The sequence below is a fragment of the Astatotilapia calliptera genome, chromosome 17, assembly GCF_900246225.1.
Source record: "Astatotilapia calliptera chromosome 17, fAstCal1.2, whole genome shotgun sequence".
Lineage (NCBI taxonomy): Eukaryota > Metazoa > Chordata > Actinopteri > Cichliformes > Cichlidae > Astatotilapia > Astatotilapia calliptera.
Window position 1 is genome coordinate 31,556,528 of NC_039318.1, and position 16,742 is coordinate 31,573,269.

The following is a 16,742-nucleotide window of genomic DNA, read 5'->3' on the forward strand; positions in this document are numbered from 1 at the left end:
AAGCTGGATCACCATCATTTTCAAAACATGAGGAGAAAAACAAATGAACACATTGTCAGTAGTCTTCAGCTCAATTTCAAACCCAGAAAATCTAGACTTGTGGTCACCTGACCCTTGTCACTTGAATCTACACTGCACAAAAAATGCCCCTGCATGAAAACTGAATCATATGCTTAGTTTGCCATCATCACAATACACCTGCATCAATGTTCACTCAATACTCTTTTTGCAGACTAAATGTTTGAAGAAAAAAAAAATGAATGAATGCACTGATACAACAGAGTTAAAATGGAGAGAATTTACCAGCAGCACATCAAGGTATCACAGTTTGTCCAGTTCTATTTATATTAATTCAGTCTTAAAACAAAACACAATTAAATGACTAATTGTATAACATGTAGCACTTAAGCAGCACACCAGTACATTAAATGTAAACCACTTAAATCTTGTTAAAAGAAAACATATGAAATGCATAAGTGATAACAGTGACATCGTGCAGCAAACAAACTGAGTATAACAAAGGAAGCTGCCGACAGACCACACAGTGAAATGCAACAACGCTGCACAGGGCAGCAGTCAAATAACCATTAATAAGTTAGGAAGTTAAAACTGATCACAAGATAGAGTAGAAAATTACTGTGCACAAGTCTTAGGCACTAAACATTCTCGCAAATATAACTTATATAAAGTGCAGTAATGCATTTTTGGCGTGGCCAACTTTGAAACAGCAAGAACAGGAAAACTTTCACAGTTTTTCAAGCTTCTCAGCAGAAAGGCCGTTCCAAGCATCTCAGAGAAGTTGCCCCAGCTCTTTTGCAGCACCTCAGATGCATCTGCTGCAGGGCTCTTGTTCTTTATGTCTCTGGATTGCAGTCATGTTGCAGAATTTGCGTCCGTTCAGATACCACATCTAAGGTTCCTAAAACTTCTGCACTGCATCCCGTAATAATAATAATAATAATAATTATGCACTGTAACAAAGCACTGAGAAGCTGTAATCCAGCTCCAGCAGGTGGAACCTTAAAGATGATCTGATACACGTGTGTAATAACAGAAGCAGGGAACCGTTTTGTAGAACACTGAGCTGGATAAAATGAGGCACAATGGCCTTCTTTCATTCATTCAATCAAACATGGACACCAGCCAGTTTTCCTCATCACTATACTGATAATAACCCAACAGGCATGTGCCACATTATTCCACCCCACATTTCTCTATATAGGAATGCGTGGAGAGACGGTGATGTGTATGGTGGAGAAAGCTGTGAGCTTACTGAACATGAATTCTGTGTTTGCACAGCAGTCGTAATGGTTAAAAAAGAGGAGAAAAAACCCACATCATATAAGCTTCTGTTCAGACAGAAGTACAAAGGTTTGATGTTAAAGACGCAATAAATGGACCAATGATGAAAGCACATCATCAATGCCATGCTTATTTACTATTATTATTATTATTATTATCTGTCCCCCATTTTAACCACTTAAAGCTGGGATATGATCACAGGTGTGATAAGGTATCCCCATTTTTGTGTTATGTAAAACATATTTTGTGTTTTCTTCATTAGAATGCATTACACTTATTTCTGTGTTATAGTTTTATACATTTTTAAAACTGTAAATGAATACATGAATATATATTACATTGTTATTATTGTCATTTCTTTTTTTTTAGGTATTTGCTATATTATTTTGTTAGAAATTGTGTTTAAATTGTCTAAAACAGCCATGGCTTCATCCTTTGAGGATATGCATGGTCTGAGGCTGGTCTGACTTTATTATGTGTGTACACATAAATTCAGGTCAGCATTAAGGAATCCAGCAGACATATGACTGAAGCGCAGCGTCTTCTGGTGTGCTTTGTGTAAGGTTTGTATGAAAGCATTTGCAACATTTCTACAAAAGCAAATTAACTGTAAGAATATATTAACATCTCGTTCCATCTTGTAAAAATTCAGACCAGCACAGATGATATACACTCTTTTAAACTTTCTGCTTCTCTTTAAAAACAGCACCATCCCTCTTCAGGAGGGCTACCTCGTTCTCCAGGGCACGGATCTTAGCCACCGTGCTCTCCTCCCTGCGATCCAGTTCTAAGATCTTTGCGTGCAAACTCAAGATCTTCCTCCAGAGCTCATCTTTGTCAGTATCCGGTCTGCAGTACGAATGCTCAAAAACAGAAACCTTCTCTTCATCAGTGAGTCCACTCTCTGCTAAAAAACAGCCTGTGGTTTTGTCCTTGACCAGTTCCATGGGGACAAAGCTAAAAGCCTGACCCAGCACTGCCTGGAATGCATCTCCATCCATGTTTGCCCCTGCATCAGAGAATGAACCTGGCTCACAGCACAATACAGTCACAGTGGACTCGGCCTGCTCTTCAGAACAGAGTTCCCTGCTTGGAGACTGTGCTGCCGTTTCACCATCAAGTGGTTTCTCACAAGCACCAGTCTGTATCTCAGAACGTTCTAAATGAGAGTCCAACACTGCAGGTTCAAATACCATCTCTGTGCGTTCCCCAGACATATTGTTTATCACTGCTGACTGGGACTTTCTGCCTGTTTTGCTCAAAATGAGTGGCCTTTTTTTACTGGCAGGAGAGTCGAATGTTGCAAGCTCAGGATCACCGAGTGAAATGTTGGTTTTAGCCTTGAGGCTTCTTTTCAGGTTTGTCGTTTTCTTCTCATCGTCCTGGAATAAAAGATAAAAGGTCTTCATTAATGGGAATTAACAGAAAATCAACAAGTTTTGGCGCAACAAACGCGTGGTAAGAAACTGCTTAAATCCTTGCCTGCACTCTCTTCGTCACCACTCTTGTACCCTGCCTCTTGTTTTGATTGGTTGACCCCAGGTATTTAAACTCACCTGCCTTCACTACCTCTTTTCCTTGCAGTCACTGTTATAACATAGTACTAATATATACAAATATATATATAAATACAGGCTTAACTCCACAAGACTACGCTTTATACTCAAAGTTTAAGAAGTTATTAAGAAGCTAAAATTGTATTCTGAGCTTGATGTTTTCTAGATACATACATCTTCACTAGAAGGAAAAATGGTGGGGATGGCTGTATTCTTCAGGTACCGGATTCCCCATCGAATATCGAAGCAGTCCGCTGTAAAGTGCTCACTGCACAGATACTGATGTCGACTAGGGGTCCACTGCTCCCTCTTCATGTTGCTCACCCATTTCTGAAGCCTGGACTTGTCTTGCAAAGGAAACCTTTGAGAGATAGACCGATAATAGAGAGCTTTAACTCTAAGCACTGGAGTGTGATTTGGATCAGCCCAACACTACCCTCGTGTCATTACAAGCAAGCACTATGATATACTTAGATGACATCCTTTTTGCACCTCCTGCAAGTGACATCTTTCACCAATTAAACCAAGCAACACGTTACAGATTAACTAAAACAACAAAAACATACGGGTAGAAGCTGATTCTCTTGCTGTCTTGTCTTGATGCAGTCCCCCCACGGTTTCTGCAAACTCTCACAGCGCAGTAGCGTGGCATATCTGTAGACAGACTACATGAAAACACATCGGCGAGACCCGTTCGAGGATACAATTAGAAAAAAAGGAAAAAAAAAACCCACACACCAGCTCGTAGATGATTATATCCGGTTTGTGGCCCTCGTAACGGAAGTGACGTGTACAGCATTTATTTTCTTTTTTACTGGCTCTTTCACGTCATCACTTATTAGACATATTTGCATCGAAATTAAGATTCCCTATGAGGATATAACTTTTTTAAATAAAATTATTATTTTCATTATTTGTATTAAATAAAAACCTACAAAATAATAACGCACGCGCTAAATAAAAAATGTACCGATGGCAAAACCTGTATAGGTCTTACGGCATTTGTCTATAAAGTACAATCGACGTTTTAATCTTTGAAATCTTTCATTTAAATTTACTATTGACTTTCAATGCTTCCGTTTTCCCCAACCCTCGGATTATTTAAGTATTCTAATTCTGCTAAATCGATTACGTCAAAATTGAATAGAAAAGCAAAGGCGGAAAAGATAAGCAGATTATTTTCTTGCGTTACCTATACCTACGTTCCGCCCTGGCCTTAAATCTTCCACGTGCGCATATTTTCCACCAATCACAACGGTCTGAATCACTGTGTTCGGAAACCCACCAATGGCGTTGCGAGTCGTGGTGTTACGGCTCAGGAATGCAGCTAGACAACAACTGTTAGCTTTCGTTTCACATCAGCTGAGCTGGAACCTCCGGCGATTAACACCAGTATCCCCAGGCTGTTTGTTACCTTGTATACAGGTAAGCTCTCAGTTTTAACTTAGCTACTTTAACTTAGCTGCCGCCGGTGGCTCTTTATAGGGTATAATTTACAAGCTTTTAAAAGGTCAAACTAGTTACTCCTCTTTTCCAGTAAAAGTTGTCATTTTTCTTGTTTGCGACGCCTTCTGCCTTCAGACTCGCTCGAAAGTTAATAACTGCTTGTATCGTTTGACAAAACGGTAACAATTTTATCCTTTTAAGGCTTCAGAAGTGTTTCAGAATTGTGTGAAACGTTTTTAACACAGTTGTCTAAATGCTGTTCTCACAGACGGAAAGGTGTCTAAACCACCAGTATGGCCACAGCGCAGTCGACGTTGCTGCTAGCAGTGCATATTCTGCTCATCTCAGAGTTCATTCTGGCCAAAAGGGACTACTACGACATACTAGGGGTGCCGAGAGATGCTACCGAGCGGCAGATCAAGAAGGCCTTCCACAAGCTGGCCCTGAAGTACCATCCTGACCGAAACAAGGGGCCAGACGCTGAAGCCAAGTTCAGAGAAATAGCAGAGGGTAAGTTACACATTATGTCAGTCTGTATTGTTGGGAAAGAGTCCTCATACAGTTGATCTAGAGACCTAAAAGCAAAATAGTTGCTACTTAAAAGTTTTTTTTTTTTAAGGATTCTGATGTTAGAGTGGACTTAAAGGGGAGGATCTGCCCCAGCAGTCGCACCTTTCCTTGTTTTTGTTGACGTAATTGCACACTATGGTAACGGCTAAAGGGTTACACGCCCCATTCTGTGCTTTTTGTAACTTATTTCCTAATGAATTTAATCTTATATATATATTTGTGTCCTCCAGCATATGAAACCTTATCGGATGATAAGAAGAGGCAAGAGTATGACCAGTTTGGACATAGTGCTTCATCAGGGGAGGGCCAGAGAGGAGGAGACTACGACTTTAACCAGCACTTCAAGTCATTCAACTTTGATGACATTTTCAAAGACTTTGACTCTTTTGGTCAACATCAACAACAACAACACCACCAACACCACTTTCACTCCCACTCTAATTCCCACCACAAGAGACACTTTGACAGCCACTTCCAGGCTCATCGAGAGGCCATGAATGGGCACAGGAGGCAGTTTCAGCAGGGCAGCTTTGGCGGAGGACTATTTGATGATATGTTTGAGGACTTGGAGAAGATGTTTTCCTTTCACACGCACAGCTCCAGGACTGAGAACAGATTTCAGGGCTCAGGGAAGCAACACTGCAGGACAGTGACGCAGCGTAGGGGGAACATGGTGACCACCTTCACTGACTGCTCTTAAGACAGGCTGGATAGTGGGGGGGGTTCTTTGTGGTTTTTGAAATTGAAAGCTAATTTATCACTTGGTGAAACAGAGTGGCTTTGTGTGGCTTTTTGTAATTGCATGTAATTTCCTGTATGAACAAATATCTAAGCTAGCCTGAAAAATGGCTGCTTCCAAGCAATAACTCATTCATATTATTATTATAGCATAGTAATAAGTCTTAAGATCAGTCAGATACCTCCCTATCACCTCGCTTTCCAGGTTCGTTATGTTTACAATCTGATTCTCAGGCATGGCCTATGCTTAGTTTAAAAAGAGTACTTTTCTCTTGAGCAGTGAAGCAATTAGATGCGTTAGAATTCACATTTGTGAAAATGGGAAACCATAACTCTGCAGCTATATAGGCCATATTTTATTTTATCTCATCAATAGAAACCTTTTTCTCATCCAAAACCAAGACTTGCAGGTTTTGCACATTTGGTTTCCTGACAACCCCCTTTTTTTTTTCTTTATTTTGGTGAAAGGATACATTAACAATCAATTCTTCTAACTGCATTTGTGGATGCACTACATTCACCTGGAATGTGTACAGTTTGGCCATTATCAACTGTTACCTCGTTTAGGTTTTTTTTTGGTTGTTGTTTTTTTCCCTCTTCCAACAGAGTGGCATCTACCTTTTACTCAGTCAGGGTTGGAAATTAACATCAGTCCTATGACAAAAACTGGCAGACTTGGCCACAGGCAAAGTCGGCGGAGGTGTTTGCATGCGTGATTGCTTGGCTGTTTGTTTGTTTGTTTTTTGTTTGTTTGTTGTTTTGTTTTTTCATTTGGACCAGCTATCACAAAAACCACCCAGGCTCATCTGCCAGTCAAACTGAGTGGTCTGACAAGTTAAGATTCCCTAAACTGATCATAACGTGCAATATTTAGCACCTTTGCTCTTCATGTTGCCTATCTTCTATAGACCGTGCTGTGTAAATGTCATTGTCTAATGTCTGCACTTTGAATGCGTGCGTGAGTGTCTTGAATATCAATTGGTTGCAAAATGTTTGGAGAATGAATAAAAAAATATATATTAGAGGAAAGTTTGTGCTTGTGTTTAACTGAATTGGGAAAGGAGGGAGGCAGTAATGCACTTGTGTAATTGGTCTTTGTTATTAATGTGCTTTATTGTTTATGATTGTATTCTGATTATAAAATATGAATTATATTTGCATGTGAAGCACACACCAATGCAAATGTAGAATAAGTTCCGTGTCATGTGGTCTCATGAGATGAGATGCAACTAAAAGGAGAAGCTGCTTGATGTGTGAAGCCACAAAGTGCAAGTTGCTGCACTGGCTTCTGCACACTGTTTTACATGCATACGTGTTATACAGTCTCAGATAAACAGACTGTATCAGTTTTGTACAGTAAGTGAGAGATCCACTCAAGGATATTTACATAACACAACACAACTGCACATTGGATGATTCTTATGTGAAACTTAATAGTTGATTTGACTGAAAGACAGTTTTTCACGCTCTTTTTAAGGGTTCAAATGCATGGATCATAACCCACCCCCCAATTTTACTTATTTGGGTCACCCAGTTACCAAAATACACAAGTAACCCACTTTCAGTTTTGCCAGCATTTTACCTGATAAGCAATTCTTGCCTACTTCCAGTAGAGGTCATACTTTCTTAAAGCAGGAAAAGTGTTTTGAGCGCAATCTGCAACATTCATTGGCTTATCAGGTGACACAGAGGCAACCTTGACAAAAATAACAACATGGTGGGTTAGAAACCTAGGTAATGCTTTTTATTAAAATTCGGGCTATAATGCATTACAAGAAGGGTGAACCGTTCCTTTGATCGTATACTCATAGGGGTCTTTTGAAACACTCTTTGTCTGCTCCCTCACCCAGTTCTAATTTTCCATGGGAGACCCTACCAGGGTGCAAAATCTCTCTGACAGCATAGCTCCTGGGATCTCTGGGACACACAAACGCCTCCACCACGATAAGGCAGCGATTCACAGAGGGGTATCTGTAACACCTATACACTCAATACAATACTTTTATTAAACACTTTTAAATAAAGTCAAAGTTTGAATTTCTCTCATAATCCACTGAGAGACTATATTTTCAAAAAAATCTGCTGTTGTCAAAATACTTATGACTCTAACTGCATCTCCTCTCCTTAAATCCCCTCCCTGTTTTATCTTTCAATCTTGAAATCTAAAGTTGGCTTAATTACATATTTTTACCCACTGTTTATCCAGCACAGCAATAAATAACATAATTATTTCATTTCATGAAATGGCAAACCATTTTCCTACAATTTCTCTATGTCATTTAGTGGGTTTTCCTCAAGTACAAAGCAAAAGCTTAACTTAATTGCTGTACCTGAGAAACAAACATAGCAGGAGGGTTAAAGCATTAAAACCGAATGCTCATGAGATCCAACCACAAGATAATAAAATAAAATATTAAAAACAACAAGAGAGAAAGTAGAAGAAAAAAGACTGTGGCATAGCAATCCCCTTAACGTCTCCATTTGAAAAAAAAAAAATGAAGTGAGCATGTGTATTAGCAGAGAGCTCTGTGGTGATAAGGTTGGCTAATAAGTAATAAACACTGGTTAACAAGTAATCCTGATGGCCATCATATTTTTCATAAATTTGAATAAGGTTAGAGATCCAGCACACCATGGTCTTGCAAATCTGCAGCGTCACAGAGCTAGCATGACACTGCAGATTTCTTTATAAAGCTCTAATAAAGCATTTGTTATCTTGTCTTTTATGACAACACACATATAACACTGTGATACAAATGAGGTAACTGGTTTGGTTAAATTGTAGGGCAGGCTCTGCTAGTTGGGCATGAAGCCATCTCACATTAAATACATATTATTTTTTTATGCAAAATACTCAAGCGTTTAACATCTATTTCAGAGATGGTATTTCCCTTTCGATGTAAGTGGCCTCCTTGACTCCTACAAATACTTCCTTACTATACTTAGGTACAAATTTCCGGTAAAGGTAGTTGTTTTTCCTGACCACTTTTACTCCCTACATGTTTTAACAAATATCTGTGCTTTCTTCTCCTTACATTTTCAAAACAGACTCATTACTTTAGCTTTAATGCATTTGAGGGAAGTTTTGTCATTGCCAGCTTTCAGGCATCAAAGCGATTTGAGACTAAACTGTAACATGAAAGGCAGTCCTGTTCGTGTATTAATCTTCTTTCTTTCTTTCTTTCTTTCTTTCTTTCTTTCTTTCTTTCTTTCTTTCCTTCTTTCTTGCTTGCTTGACACAACACCAGAATGACTGCAGGTGTCTATAAGTTGCGGTACTTCAGGATCTAGCTAGCCTTACTGAAGAGGAGCAAACATAAAGGGAGTGGCTTAAAAAAAGTGGCAGGTAGTTTCAAATGCAAGGTATCTATCAGCCTAACAAACATCAGCAAACACAAACTGTTTGTGTGCAATATGTCACACAGTGTGTTGCTAGTTAAAGGTCCAGTTGCTGTATTTCACAGGAGAGAAAAGAAAGAGGGCTAACTTTACTCAGAGATGGAGAAAGATAAGAAAGACATGAGAGAAAGAAGAGAGATTGGATTTAAATGTAAGGACTGTTTAGTGGTATTTGATAAACTGTAAATGTAAAGCTTACATGTAATTCCTCATGTTTTTAAATCAGATATTCGGTCTGTACATTCAACATTATGTTTTTTTCATATTGTGAAATGTGCTGTAAAACAAATCGAGGTAGACTAACTGCTATTTAAAAGCTGCATGAAAATAAACAGGTTAGTGCAGGATAAACAGGTTAATTCGCTGTACTGTGATGGTTCTAAAGTAAAGAACAATGTGTGACTGGTGCCCAGTGACTGTCGTTCATGGTCAGAGTAAGGTTGCATCAAGTGTAGCAGACATTCATATGAACCTCAGCTGATGATGCTTAGATTCATTGACTGAATTGCACCTTCATACCAAATTTATACCATCTAGAAAAAAGGCAGCAGAAACAATGCTTGCTGTCAGTGGAGGATGGAATCAGCAGGACAGCTCATGAAATATCTGCTGACATCTGGTTTAATTACGTTGTGTAAATCCACAAAGAGCAGCAGGTCAGCTGATCACAGCCTGTACACTAGTCTGAAAGTCTCCTGAAGTTCTCAATAGAAATTATTGTCAGTTATGATTTTTTTCCCCCTCCACACTCAGCGATTACAACCAATTTTAGGGTTCCCCCACCTGCTGAATCCCACTTTACTGTACACATTTTCCTGTTTTGAGGCAAAGTCATCCTCTACAATGTAGGCAACAGAAAATAGATATATTTTCCTTTTTTTCCCTTCAGATTCAAGCTGAGTATAATTAGAATTTTAAAAAAGTTAGACTGAACGTTTGTATTCCCATCTATTAATATTATTTTATCATTATGTTAATATAACACAATAATATAACACAAGGTTCATATAGCTTTGCACACAAATAGAAACATCCTCCAAAGAGCTACTTTTTACTTTCTTACTTTGAGTGCATTTCAGAGCTTGTACAGTTCTATTTTTACTTAAGTAAAGAATTTGACTCAGTACTTCAACTTTTACTGGAGTAGTTTTTAACAGTAGTATCTGTACTTCTACATAAGCACAGAATATCTGTAGTTTTGCCAACTCGGCTTGTTCATGGAAATCAAAACCACCTTTTTTGAAATCCGGCAACGGGAGAAAAACCCCACCAAACTCCGTGCTCCCAGCGTCTGACGAAAAGCCACAGACTGAGCAGCAGGTATATTCTTGCCTCACCGTCCGTCCGTGGTGAGTCAATTCAAGTAGGTACTAATGCAAAGGGTCACTGAGCAGTGACAAAATTTTCTCACAATAATCTTTCTGGTTTAGCAAAACTGTGCACTTACCCTTGTCTGCTGGACGGATGGTATTGCTGTTCTCATTATTAAGCGATGTGAATGCTTTCTTCTCCTCCTCCTGCATTGCTGTATCATCACCGCAACCTTTGCATTGCTGGGACAGGCCGAAACCTTCATCTGTAGTTGCTCTGCTTCCACATCTGCAATGTTGTTATTTTGAATTGCTGTTTCTGTCACTGTGATCAGTTCCACTAGCGGGATTTGTCTTGGTGTCACAGCAAAGTTCAACCCTTTTGCTTTGCTTGGGTGAGTTGTCTGTCGGATAAAATTTTCACCCACTTGCTCACATCTTCGGTGTGGCTGCTGAGGACACACACATATTTTTCTGGTATTCTTTATGGCATCAATTTCAGCAATGTCCTGAAAACATTCCTCAGAAATTTTGGTCCATATTGACATGATATCATCGCACAATTGCTGCAGATTTGTCTGTGCGATTTGTCTTGTTCCACCACATTCAAAAGGTAATCGAGTAGATTTCGATCTGGTGCTTTGGAAAGAAAACCTTGGGCCTAACTTTTATCTCCTTGAAGGAAGCTTGGTGTAAAAGAGAAGTCATAATCAAAATCAGTTTGAAAACAAAAAATTGTGAAAATATATATACATATATACATAAAAACATACATATTATCAGGATAATAATGGATTGCATATATCCTTCCACTATTCATTCACTCTCACACACTGCTGGAGGCAGCTACAGTTGTAGCCACAGCTGCCCTGGAGCAGACTGACAGAAGCGAGGCTGCCATATCGTGCCATCGGCGCTTCTGGCCATCACCAGTAGGCGGTAGGTGAAGTGTCTTGCCCAAGGACACAACGACCAGAACAAAGAGCCCAGGGATCGAACCGGTGACCTTCCGGTTACATAACATAGTTATTCTTTTGGAATTCAGCTAAACAGGGTCAAGCACCCATAAGAACAAACTGTTCCTGACAAAGAGGAGGACTGTATATCTATATTAACTCTAATGAGCAGAGAAAAGTTTTTAAAGTTTTTATCATTAACGTTGTGATCTTTGTGAGAACATCTGCATTTAGACATATTTCCACTTTGACATGTCACGTTTAACATATCATTGAATCTGCAGCTGTAGTTTTCAGTGTGTTGCTGAAGTAATATTCACTGCATGATTCAGCATTTTGTTCTGAGAACAGAGTGCTGAATCACATGTTATCTTTTGCCTTCTGAAGATAACATGCACCAACATCTCAATAAACGCACTTATATTTACAACGTCTTCACCTTGACAGAACAGGCCTTTAGTCAACAAAAAGTTACTGCTTCACTATCCTACTGCTGTAAACCCAACTCAGTCAGAAAAAGAAAATTTTTCTTTTGTGTGTGTTTCCCACTAGTTTATAGTAAGTGAGTTCTGACAGATTTTTGGTCTTGGGAGCATATATTTTGAAAGGCTTTCCTAACCTTGGTTTGCTGAATAAACCCTGCAGCAATCTTCCGCTGAAGCTTTTTAATTAACACACGTTGCTGTCTCTTCTCCTCCGCGTCCTGTGTTCAAAGATTATTTTTGAGGGGGGATTAATTCATTCAGACTGACCTAAAATCGCAAGCCGTGCTAATAGAAACTTTATCAAATTGCATAATCTTATTTACAATACTTTGCGTTCCTGTGATGGTTGTATACTAACTTTTCACTTTCCTGTAAACTCTTGACACAACTGAGACTGCTTACTGCCTCGATTCTGACAAGTTTACAGCACTGTATATGGTTGTGAACGTTATAGTGACTATACACTAATTGATGTCACAGACATGTTTTTTGTAAACTCTAGAGGAGTCATCTATTGCTGCATCGTTGTAAGAGGTATCAATGGTAAGTGTCAATTAAAAAATTTCATTTTACTTTGTCTGCGGATTTATGTTTACACATATAAGAGGTTACCAATTTAAAGTGAGATGCAGTCAAATGTCAGTTTCAGTAACACAATAATTTTGTTTGCAGCTTTTCAGAATTATGCTCAGACTGAATAAAGACATTACTTTCAAATTTTCCACATTATCCAAATTGTGGAAATTTTAGAACTACCCGTTAAAAAATTTTATGTACACCTAACAGAATATTTCTGCACTGTGTGTAAGAAAAGCGGGGCCCATTGAAAGCCTTCCTATTTCACTGATATTATGATTATGTAAGAGACGGTCTCCTCCTACTATTAGAGAGAGTATATAGTAGCATGAGTCAGTACATTCAAACAGTGAGTGTTCCGACTAGGTTGAGAACGTTACTTCAAAGCTACTAAGATGATACCTGCTGTTACACTTAACAATGGAGCAAAGATGCCAATAGTGGGTCTGGGCACCTGGAGGGTAAGTCTTAGATTTTTTTGTTTTAAACTAGCTCTGTGGGAGACTGCTAATCTGTCCATGCTCACCCTACTTTTCAATGAATATTTCTGCTACTCTCATTATTTTTCACTGGTTTCACTCGTCTATGTTATCTGTACTATTTATATTTAATTTGTTTTTATATAACAAATTCCCTATCTTGCTGATAGAGTCTGGTTACAAAAGAAACCAAAGTAACATGTTATTTACATAGTGCAACTAAAGTAAAATAAACTGGATTGTAGAGGCTAATCCTACGTGACGCGATGTCACTGGTATGCATGAATGAATTAAACAGTCCAATAACTCCAGCAGTACTTATCTTGTCCTTTTTGGTCTTTATTCCAACATCATTTTACCATAACAACGCAGCGGTCACAAACTGCTTGCCTTCTTGCGATTCACACTTGCTTTATTCATTCCATGTTTTTCTATCACCTTACCTGTGCAGTCAGAACCAGGAAAAGTGACTGAGGCCGTGAAAGTCGCCATAAGTTGTGGCTACAGACACATAGATGGCGCTTATGTGTATCAGAATGAAGAAGAAGTTGGAGCTGGAATCCATGCAATGATTGATCAAGGAGTGGTAAAGAGGGAAGACCTATTCATTGTGAGCAAGGTGAGCTTTAGAGAGAGCCAATAAAAATGAGTATAAACCATTTTATTATCTCAGGTTGTCTTCCAAAGCAGTGGCTTTGGAAGACAACCTGAGGCATGTGGCTTTCCACACCATGGTGATCCCTTTACATGAAAGATCCCCAGCTGAGATGGGATAAAGACACAAGCTAGTGAATTCCTAGTGCTGGTTCCAAGGGTCGGTGGAAGGGTTGTGTCAGGAAGGGTATCTAAGCTGAATCAAAAGCAACCACTCTGGAAATAAAGGAGCAGCTAAGCAGCAGTACCTTTATAGTAGTTATGTTGTTAGTTGCATAAGGAAATAATGAGGGTACAATGGTCATACTATAACATGTTTACAGCGTTGGGGGAAATGAGACACCTTGTTTGTAAAACTCCTGCTTATTTTTCCTAGTTATGGTGCACCTTTCACCTTCCATCTCTGGTGAGAACAGCTTGTGAGAAGACTCTCAAGGACCTGAAGCTGGACTACCTGGATCTTTACCTCATGCATTTCCCAATGGGGACCAAGGTCTGGAAACTTCTGTCCAGTCCTTACAATACAGTTAACTTTCTCTAAAATCTCTGTGATATAATAGTGTTTATAATGAACTGCAATTCATTATTATCAGGATGTCCAAAACACTCGCTGAAAAGCCTTCAGCTAATCCAAAATGCTGCCGCAAGAGTCCTGACAGGGACTAGAACGAGAGAGCATATTTCTCCTGTTTTGGCTTCCCTTCATTGGCTTCCTGTTAAATCCAGAATTGAATTCAAAATCCTGCTCCTCACATACAAGGTCTTAAATAATCAGGCCCCATCTTATCTTAATGACCTTGTAGTACCATATCACCCTATTAGAGCACTTTGCTCTCGCTCTGCAGAACTACTTGTTGTTCCTAGAGTATTTAAAAGTAGAATGGGAGGCAGAGCCTTCAGTTTTCAGGCCCCTCTTCTGTGGAACCAGCTTCCAGACAGACACTATCTCTACTTTCAAGATTAGGCTTAAAACTTTCCTTTTTGCTAAAGCATATAGTTAGGGCTGGACCAGGTGACCCTGAATCCTCCCTTAGTTATGCTGCAATAGACGTAGGCTGCCGGGGATTCCCATGATGCATTGAGTTTTTCCTTTCCAGTCACCTTTCTCACTCACTATGTGTTAATAGACCTCTCTGCATTGAATCATATCTGTTGTTAACCTCTGTCTCTCTTCCACAGCATGTCTTTTATCCTGTCTTCCTTCTCTCACCCCAACCGGTCGCAGCAGATGGCCGCCCCTCCCTGAGCCTGGTTCTGCCGGAGGTTTCTTCCTGTTAAAAGGGAGTTTTTCCTTCCCACTGTCGCCAAAGTGCTTGCTCATAGGGGGTCATATGATTGTTGGGTTTTTCTCATACGAAGCGCCTTGAGGCGACTTTTGTTGTGATTTGGCGCTATATAAATAAAATAAAATTGAATTGTATTATCAGACTGAACTATGCAGTCTAAATTTAATACTGTCTTGAACACATCTTTTGGCCACTGCAGCCAGGAGATGATCTTTTTCCTGTGGATGAGAATGGGCAGGTTATTTCTGACAACAGCAACTTCTTGGACACTTGGGAGGTAATATAAATGACTTATTGCACAGTGATAATCCTGTGGACTTGCTGAACCAAATTAAAATATGCTGTGCTAAAACCAGTTTATGATTTATCTTAAAGGCCATGGAAAAGCTGGTGGATGCTGGTTTGGTCAAAGCTATCGGCATTTCCAACTTCAACAAAGACCAGATTGAAGCCATACTTAACAAGCCTGGCCTCAAGCACAAGCCTGCCAACCACCAGGTAGATTTTGCAAAATTGTTTTTTATTTATTTTGAATTCTGGAGGCATGGACTGTTAAAAGATGAAATGAAAATAAAAATAAAACAAAGTCCCCGAAATGTGGTTGTTTTCTTAGATTGAGTGCCACCCATATCTGACTCAAGAGAAGATGATCAACTACTGCCACTCAAAAGGCATCACAGTGACAGCATACAGTCCTCTAGGCTCCCCTGACAGACCCTGGTAAGAGGATGTACAATCTATTGTAAACAAAGCTAATGTAGGAGTATAATCAGCTTTACTTCTCGAGGATATTAACAGTGTCACATTGTTTTTCTTGTCCTCTTCTACTAAAGGGCTTCATCTGATGAACCCTCGCTGCTGGAGGAACCTAAGATCAAGGCCATTGCTCAAAAGTACAAGAAAACTCCAGCACAGGTACTGAGGAATTACACAAGTCAGGAATTTTGAAATTTGAATTTCTAAATGAGACATCTCATGTTGGGTAAAAGGTCAGATATCAGACAGTAGGATCACGAGTGTGCAGCACAACCAGAGAACAACGAGATGCAGTATTTAACTAATATTGAATATCTTAGTTATTGGCTGCATGTTGTCTCCCATGGAAAACCAAAACCTGTGTGCTTACAGTTATGCAATGCAACATTTCAAAAGTTAAATTACTGACGTCAGCAAGAAGAAAATCAATACTGTCATGTGGTGGATTAGAAGGCTTATTAAAAAAACATTTAAATCATGGGAAAGTTAAATAATACTGAACTGAATGACCACTGCTCGTTTGAACCATATCCCCAGGTTCTGATTAGGTTCCACATCGAAAGAAATGTGGTTGTCATTCCAAAGTCAGTAACACCCCATCGTGTCAAGGAGAACTTCCAGGTACAGTAATCATAAATATTCATGAGCAGATTTTGTTTTTAGTCTTTTTTAGCTAATATAGTGTATTCACACTGAGCAGTTATCATATTTAGATTTATTTGTGTAGAAATCTGCATTGTTGGGGGGAATTTAGGTCATGGACTTATGCAAAAATTTGTGTTTTTCTATGTTCTCATTTGGATTTTCATTATACGTGTTGGGTTCCATAGAGCAGCTCATATAGTTTGTGCAGGTTATAAGTTATTTTTCGGTTCTTTCTTTTTCAGCTGTTTGACTTCAAGTTGAGCAAAGATGACATGAAGGACATCCTCAGCTTGAATAAGGACTGGAGAGGCTTCACATTACAGTGGTGAGTAAAAATAAAGGAAGATTAAGGGTAAAGGGGATACAGAAAAAATAAAGACGTGGCATTATTCTAAAATAAACTGTGCTATCAATTAATGGCTATTTCTTGTCTTCTCTTTCCAGGGCTTCAAAACACAAAGACTTTCCCCTTAATGCAGAATACTAAGTTAATATGGTTCACCATGCCTTGTTTATATCAGTTTTGCTTGAATGTTTCCTCCAGAATTTAAAAATAAATCAATAAAATGAACAATGCAACTTGT

General features: G+C 39.1%; 3 protein-coding genes across 5 annotated transcripts; 2 read left to right on the forward strand and 1 right to left on the reverse strand.

Annotated features, from left to right (window-relative positions):
• Positions 1–283: 283 nt before the first annotated feature.
• On the reverse strand, positions 284–4,130 carry LOC113008961 (THAP domain-containing protein 5). 2 transcript variants are annotated; one of them, XM_026146940.1, is made up of 4 exons: positions 3,597–4,130; positions 3,425–3,512; positions 3,033–3,219; positions 284–2,684 (listed from the first exon to the last, which is right to left on the reverse strand). In XM_026146940.1, exons 1-4 carry the CDS (start codon positions 3,655–3,657, stop codon positions 1,980–1,982), a joined length of 1,041 nt encoding a protein of 346 aa, XP_026002725.1. In that variant the 5' UTR covers positions 3,658–4,130; the 3' UTR covers positions 284–1,979. The 2 variants fall into 2 exon arrangements, with proteins under 2 accessions (XP_026002725.1, XP_026002727.1); XM_026146942.1 differs by lacking the exon at positions 3,597–4,130 and having other exon boundaries at positions 3,425–3,588.
• An 87-nt stretch (positions 4,131–4,217) lies between these two features.
• On the forward strand, positions 4,218–6,641 carry LOC113008962 (dnaJ homolog subfamily B member 9). 2 transcript variants are annotated; one of them, XM_026146943.1, is made up of 3 exons: positions 4,218–4,283; positions 4,573–4,814; positions 5,105–6,641. In XM_026146943.1, exons 2-3 carry the CDS (start codon positions 4,598–4,600, stop codon positions 5,572–5,574), a joined length of 687 nt encoding a protein of 228 aa, XP_026002728.1. In that variant the 5' UTR covers positions 4,218–4,283; positions 4,573–4,597; the 3' UTR covers positions 5,575–6,641. The 2 variants fall into 2 exon arrangements, with proteins under 2 accessions (XP_026002728.1, XP_026002729.1); XM_026146944.1 differs by lacking the exon at positions 4,218–4,283 and adding an exon at positions 4,406–4,483.
• A 6,064-nt stretch (positions 6,642–12,705) lies between these two features.
• akr1b1.1 (aldo-keto reductase family 1, member B1 (aldose reductase), tandem duplicate 1) lies at positions 12,706–16,729 on the forward strand. Its single transcript, XM_026147091.1, has 10 exons — positions 12,706–12,799; positions 13,269–13,436; positions 13,848–13,964; positions 14,957–15,034; positions 15,133–15,255; positions 15,371–15,477; positions 15,591–15,672; positions 16,051–16,134; positions 16,401–16,483; positions 16,603–16,729. Exons 1-10 carry the CDS (start codon positions 12,734–12,736, stop codon positions 16,643–16,645), a joined length of 951 nt encoding a protein of 316 aa, XP_026002876.1. The 5' UTR covers positions 12,706–12,733; the 3' UTR covers positions 16,646–16,729.
• Positions 16,730–16,742: the final 13 nt, after the last annotated feature.

Coding starts and splice junctions, on each gene's coding strand:
- LOC113008961 (XM_026146940.1), bottom strand. CDS start 3,657: ATGCTGTACACGTCACTTCCGTTACGAGGGCCACAAACCGGATATAAT. Junction 3,220..3,424: donor AAGAGAATCAGCTTCTACCC/GTATGTTTTTGT, acceptor TATCTCTCAAAG/GTTTCCTTTGCAAGACAAGT. Junction 2,685..3,032: donor TTTTTCCTTCTAGTGAAGAT/GTATGTATCTAG, acceptor CTTTTATTCCAG/GACGATGAGAAGAAAACGAC.
- akr1b1.1 (XM_026147091.1), top strand. CDS start 12,734: ATGATACCTGCTGTTACACTTAACAATGGAGCAAAGATGCCAATAGTG. Junction 15,478..15,590: donor GGCTCCCCTGACAGACCCTG/GTAAGAGGATGT, acceptor CTTCTACTAAAG/GGCTTCATCTGATGAACCCT. Junction 16,135..16,400: donor GTGTCAAGGAGAACTTCCAG/GTACAGTAATCA, acceptor TTTCTTTTTCAG/CTGTTTGACTTCAAGTTGAG.
- LOC113008962 (XM_026146943.1), top strand. CDS start 4,598: ATGGCCACAGCGCAGTCGACGTTGCTGCTAGCAGTGCATATTCTGCTC. Junction 4,815..5,104: donor GTTCAGAGAAATAGCAGAGG/GTAAGTTACACA, acceptor TGTGTCCTCCAG/CATATGAAACCTTATCGGAT.